This window comes from Tupaia chinensis, unplaced genomic scaffold, assembly GCF_000334495.1.
Source record: "Tupaia chinensis unplaced genomic scaffold, TupChi_1.0 Scaffold000617_2, whole genome shotgun sequence".
Classification (NCBI taxonomy): domain Eukaryota; kingdom Metazoa; phylum Chordata; class Mammalia; order Scandentia; family Tupaiidae; genus Tupaia; species Tupaia belangeri.
This window is the reverse complement of record NW_006160137.1, coordinates 2109680-2116158: the sequence shown is the minus strand read 5'-3', so window position 1 is coordinate 2116158 and position 6479 is coordinate 2109680. Positions and strand designations below refer to the sequence as shown.

General features: G+C 50.6%; 1 protein-coding gene across 2 annotated transcripts in view; it reads right to left on the bottom strand.

Annotated features, from left to right (window-relative positions):
- Nucleotides 1-1060: 1060 nt before the first annotated feature.
- CMTM8 (CKLF like MARVEL transmembrane domain containing 8) overlaps nucleotides 1061-6479 on the bottom strand; it is a 54336-nt gene continuing 48917 nt past the window's right edge. For both annotated transcript variants that reach the window (XM_006158960.3, XM_027775947.1), the window contains 2 exons: nucleotides 3728-3844; nucleotides 1061-1433 (listed from right to left, as the gene is read on the bottom strand). In XM_006158960.3, the coding sequence (XP_006159022.1) occupies nucleotides 1350-1433; nucleotides 3728-3844 (201 nt within the window). In that variant the 3' untranslated portion in view covers nucleotides 1061-1349. The remainder of the gene's footprint in view (nucleotides 1434-3727; nucleotides 3845-6479) is intronic.

Below are 6479 nucleotides of genomic sequence, written 5' to 3'. Positions count from 1 at the left end.
TGAGTTCTTCCCGTGGGCTGACCAGACCGAGAATTGAGCTTACGACGGATGTGCACCAGAGACTGGAGCTATCGAGCCCTGTTGGTCTAGAAGTTTCCACAAACTATGGTACATATGTCCCCGTGGTGTGCAAGATGACTGTAAGGCCTACTCAAATACTCATCCTTTTGATGGGTGCACCCTTCTTCTTCTTTCCTTTTTTTACAGTTATTTTATTGGGACCAGCAGATGGCGTAATGGCTATGTTGCTGGACTCCCATGTAGTCCACCACAGGTCGAGTCCTGGAACCAGTGGCTTAAACTCACGCTGGGTGCATGCGTGTGCGTGTGCATGCACGTGTGCCCAAGATCCCGAGAGGAGAATGGAGGAGAAGGGATTGTAGCATGGCCATCCCCCCCGGGGGGTGATTTCTTGCTTTCTGTCTCTCTATCTCTGTCTCTCTGGTGAGCACATATACCCTATAGTAATAATCTCTTTCTCTCTCTCTCTCAAAAAAAAAATATATATATATATCATGAGGACATTAGTCACTCTCCATAGTGCCACCCAGCACAAGCATAGCATTACGGATCTCCAAGGATGGCTCTTGTTAGACACTTTCTGGGCCAATTTGCTAGCACATGAGAACCATGGACACTGACCGTCCCCAGGCCTGGGGAGATGACTCTGTGGCCACCCTATCTCCAACTGGACAAGTGTCTCCTGACAACATCACTCCCAAGCAGTCCTGTGAAGAGGAAGACTTTCTTTTTAAAAGAATTATTTCATTTTATTTATTCATCCCTTTAGTTTACTTTTACCAGAGACAGGGATATTGAGAAAGAGAGAGAAGGAAAGTGAGAAAGCAAGCCACCAGGTCTGGGACTTGAACCGTGGTCAACCATGCGGGAGTGTCCAGCACCTTAACCATTATGCCACCTGCTGGCCCCTGAAGAGGAAGAGTTTCGCCTCGCACCCAGCCTGTGGCTTCCACACTAGGAAGGTCTCCTGTTCTCAAATGAGACACACTTGCTAGAATTTTGCAACATTTAATCACAAAAAGAAGCCGGCATTTTAAAAGTGAGGTTTATAAACTCGACACATTTTTAATATTAGCAATTTCTCTATACATTGTCTGAGAAAATAAGGTCTATGAAGACATCAACAAGATACTTAATTGTTCACAATAAGCTACAGCAATTTGCAAACCTGACTCTGGTTGAATTGTAACAAACTGCTCCCCGACTTTAAGTAAGTATATAAAAACGTTAGTTAAATACAGTTCTCTGGAAATATACATTATACCTACAGCTGTTTTTACAGTGAGAGTCTTCCTTTTGGGGGTCCTTTTAATGAGCATAACGGTCCATCACTGTAAGGTCCTGGATCTCCAGGCTATAAAGCTGAAATATGTGTTTCCGGCGTAGCAGATGGTGACCAGGAAGGCGAAGAACTGGAGAAAACGAAACAACAGAGATGGCATTTAGCGTGCACTCTCATTAGTGGAAGTTGTCATCCCCCTCTGCTGCATCATACACTTGCCCATTCCCTTGACTCCAGGCTTTCTCATCGGAGACTGCTTTATTGGTCCAATTATCTTCCTCTACAGATCATTTCTGGCTATGCTGTTTCTGTGTTTTTTTTTGTTTGTTTGTTTGTTTTTGTTTTTTGGGGGGGAATATAGCTGGAAAGCTTGTGGTTCTGTTAAAAAAACAAAACAAAACAAAAACCCTAGGGAGTTCACTAAAGAATGGATATTGTGGGGCCGGCAAGTGGCATGGTGGTTCAGGGCGCTGGACTCCCATGTGTCCAACCATGGTTCGAGTCCTGGATCTGGAAGCTCACTTTCTCACTTTCCCTCGCTCTCTCTTCTTTTCTCTCTCATTCTGTCCCTCTCTGGTCAAATTAAAATAAATAAATAAATAAATAAATAAATAATAACATTAAATAAAATAATTTTTTAAAAAGGAATAAAAAAAAGGAATGGATATCATGATGATGCATTTGAGAAAAGTGTTTCATTTCTCTTTTTAAAAATTATTTTATTGGGAACAGCAGTTAGTGTAATGGCTATGTTGCTGGACTCCCATGTAGTCAACCGTGGTTTGAGTCCCAGTCCCGGTGGCTTAAACTCACGCCAGGCGCGTGTGCGTGCATGCCCAAGATCCCGAGAGGAGAGTGGAGGAGAAGGGATTGCGGCATGGTGATCCCCCGGGGTGATTTCTCGCTTTCTGTCTCTGTCTCTCTCTGTCTTTCCGCAGAGTGCACACGCCCTACAGCAAAAACCTCTCCAAAAAAATTATTTAATTTTATTTATTCATTCATTTATTTTAATTTGACCAGAGAGAGAGAGAGAGACAGAAAGTGAGAAAGCCAGCCACCAGATCTGGGACTCGAACCATGGTCTGCCATGTGGGGGTGTCTAGCATCTTTAACTACCACACTACCTGCTGGTCCCAAAAGTGTTTCATTTCTAAATCAGTACAGGCGATTTTAGTCCAGAGCCCCAGCTCAGCCTGCTGCAGGGTCAGTTCGCCTGAACCAGTCCAGTGGGCCAGAGTAAGCAGAGCGCCCCATGGCGTGTGTCCCATGACGAGGAGCAGAGACAGGTACGCTCTTTGTAACGGACAGCCACTGCCCACTCTTGCCATGTGTTAGCTTGAGCCTACTGTGATTTTTATTTCTTAAATTGCCAGAGGGTGCGTGTGTTCACCGAAGAGAGAGAAGGAGAGGGAGGGAACACCTCCCGAAATGGGGCACAGTAACACCATACACCCCTCTCCTCCATCTCTCCCTCCTTTCGGGGTTTGGGACACACACACATGTGCCTGGCGTGTTTTTCAAGACTCTTGGGCCGGGACTTAAAGTGTAGTTGATGTGGGATATGGCATCCCTTAATGACCAGGTTATGGGGTTGGCCCCGTGTTATTTTATTTGGTTTTTTTTTTTTTTTGGAGAGATTTTTGCTATAGGGCGCATGCGTTCGCCAGACAGACAGAGAGAGACAGAGAGACAGAAAGCAAGAAATCACCCCCCCAGGGAGGATGACCACGCTGTAATCCCTTCTCCTCCATTCTCCTCTCGGGATCTTGGGCACGCACGCACACGCCCCCGGTGTGAGTTTAAGCTACCGGGTCCAAGACTCGAACTGCGGTTGACTATGTGGGAGTCCAGCGACATAGCCATTACACTAACTGCTATTAATATTAATTTGACCAGAGAGAGACAGAGAAAGAGAGAAAGGCAAAGTGAGAAAGTGAGCAGCCCTGTCTGGGACTCAAACCGCAGTCGGCCATGTGGGAATTCAGCACCCTAACCACTGTGCCACCTGCTGGCCCCCAGCTTCTGATTGTTAATGTCCCATGTATCTGTGCTCTCTGCCTTTACAGATTCTCACACATAAGTGAAGAATATCATAAACCTCAATGTTCCCTTGATCGGCTTTAATGTGATCATTCTGGCACGCCCCACCCCACCTCCAGCAGGCTTCTTTTGGGGGTGGGATATTTTAGGGCCAATCTCAGAGAAATTCCTAAAACTAGTTTTTTTTTAAGTTAGAAAAGAATACATATTTACGACTCAAAAATGCAAACGGTACAGAAGCGTAGACATTACGAAGGCGCTGCCCACTCCACGCCCTCTGTTCTCATCCCCAGTCCTAACAGGGGGCCTCGCCTGCAGGGAGTGGGGCTTCTCCCCGCACAGGCCTCGGCCCTCCTCTGAGCCGTGGGGACGGGGCCCACTCACCGACGAGGCCGCCCAGCTGTTGAAGTTGTGGCTGTCCCTCTCCGGGGACACGGACGAAGCATCCACAATGGCAGCAGAGAGGTACAGGACGAAGGCGCTGCAGTTGAAGCACAGGCCCTGGGGAGGACAGGCGCAGGGTCAGGGAGCGAGCGGCTGGGCACCTCCGTACTCCCCAGTCACTGGGTTAGAGTCCCGGGTCGGCGTGGGAAAGGGCGGTCTAGATGAACCCCGGGCAGGGAGGGAGCCGAGGCTGTGGGAAGGCAGGTCCTGACTCCAGCTCATGCACAGATGCCACCCCCGATCCCCGTGAGACACCCAGACAGTGGGTGTCCCTCCAGCCACGCCCGTTTGCTCCTGACCCTCAGGTCAGGAGATTCCAGCCAAGGGACAGACTACGGCAGATAGGCAGCAGGGCCACACGGGAGACCCGCCTCAGCCCTCTGCCCAGCCTCCACCCTGAGTTCGTGGGGGCTCCAGTAGAAAAGACCACAGCGCTGGGACCAGCAGTTGGCATAATGGCTTTGTCGCTGAACTCCCATGTAGTCAACCGTGGTTCGAGTCCCAGACCTGGCAGCTTAAACTCAAGCTGGGTGCGTGTGCATGCGTGCCCAAGATCCCGAGAGGAGAATGGAGGAGAAGGGATTGCGGCGTGGCCAACCCCCGGGGGGTGATTTCTGTCTCTCTCTGTCTTCCTGGCAAGTGCACGCGCCTTGTAGCAAAAACCTCTCCAAAAAAAAAAAAGACCGAAGTGCATAATAAGCCTCCTGGTAGACAGACGTAGGTGCTTTTCTTTCCCCAGAGATCCCCTGCGGCCAGGGATCAGGTCACAGGACTTCAGAGTGGACTTTCTTAGGGGTGACTCTGAGCCATTCAGTCCAGCCCTGCACGACTTACCTGCCCTGGGGATGACCCAGGCTCCAAACCAGCAGCCCAGCCCACAGGCAGCTCCGACCTGCTGCAGGGGCCCTCCCGGACAGGCCAGAAGACAAAAGAAAGTCGCACACAATGGAGGGTAGTATTACACACACGGCAGGGGCCGGACACACACTGGGCGCACAGGGTTAGAATTCACTTCATTTATTTATTTAATGTATTCCTTATTACCAGAGAGAGAGAATGAGAGAGACCCAGGCAGGGAAAGAAAGCAAGCCCCTCCCATGGAGTGTGGCCCTGCTGCGATCCCGTCTCTATTTCCCACCTGTTGAGACTCACATGCACATGTGCCGGGCATGTTTCTCAAGTTGCCAGGGCTGGGATTCGAACTCTGGTTAGCCATGTGGAACCTGGCTCCCTAAACCACTAGAGCGTGGGACTGGGCAGTGGAATTCACTTTAAACCGGCTTATTATTACACAGCTATGCCCAGTATTTTCTCAGTTTGACTCTTTCCAACTTTCCTTCAACTCCTGAACGCAAAAGGGCACTTTGAGGAGGCCCCTTACCACGTCCCTACAAACCAGGGGCCATTTCAGCTCAGGAGACAGTGGGGCGCAGCCTCGGGGTCCTTCCTCTGGCTCCCCAGGACTTCTCCTGCCTCTCTGTTTAGCATTCACTACAGGCCACTCTGCTTCATAGTAACAATTAGCCTTGCTGGGACCAGCAGGTGGCGTGGTGGTTAAGGCACTGGACACTCCCACATGGCCGACCATGGTTCGAGTCCCAGACCTGGTGGCTTACTCTCTCTTTCTCTCTCTCTCTCTGTGTTTCTCTCTGGTCAAATTAAAAAATAATAATAATAATAAGTGAATGAATAAATAAAATTAAAACAGAGTAATAGTTAGCCTACACAAGTCCGTCTTTTCTGCTGGAGTTTCTTCCGGGGCGGTGGGGCTGTGCTACTCCTCCCCTGCTCGCTATCCTGGCTCTCTGGCGGTCCTCGCCATGTGTTTGTGTAAGAAACACTCATTTGTTGGGCAGAAGTGGTTTGGTCTGGATGAGGGCTGAGAAAGGGCACGGCTGACGCTATGAAACCCCCCCCTTCTCGGGCCGGCCTGTGACCTTGGGGTAAGGCAGCTGGTCCTGTACGGCTGACTGCATAGTTAGAATCCTGGACCCAGCTGTTCAAAACCCTGCAGGACGTGTGTGCACATGTGCCCCAAATCCTGAAAGGGGACAGATAGAGGAGACGATGCAGAGGGAGCACGCCCCATGGGTGGGGGTACAGGTGCTTTCTCACGTTTGCCACCTCTCTCTATCCCTCTGGTGAACAGAAGCCGCCCTCTTAAAAAAAAAAAACCCCCCGGTCCACTCTCTGCTTTTTCTACAGCCGCTAGAAAGGAGCTCGGTGCGACTCCGAGTATTATCAGCACGGCCCAGGGATCTGGTAGGAACACAGGTTCTCCGGCCCCATGTCGACCCGATGGGTCAGGCTGTCAGGAGCATCTACACAGGCCGCACCCCCAGGGCCGTACAGAGAGGCTGCAGTTTGGCCAGCGTGGCAGAGATGCAGCAGCGGTGGTGCAGAGCTCTGTGATGCTGAGGCCACAGGGGGAGGTGCTGGCGTGTGTCCCTGGACACGCCATGCATGTGCCTGCAGTCCTGACTGGCTGAGGATAACACAGCATGAAAAACACAGGGACCAGCAGTTAGTGTAATGGCTATGTTGCTGGACTCCCACGTAGTTGACCGTGGTTCAAGTCCCAGACCCAGTGGCTTAAACTCAGGCTGGGCGCGCATGCGTGCTCAAGATCCTGAGAGGAGAATGGAGGAGAATGGATTGCGGCGTGGCCATCCCCCCTGGGGGTGATTTCTCG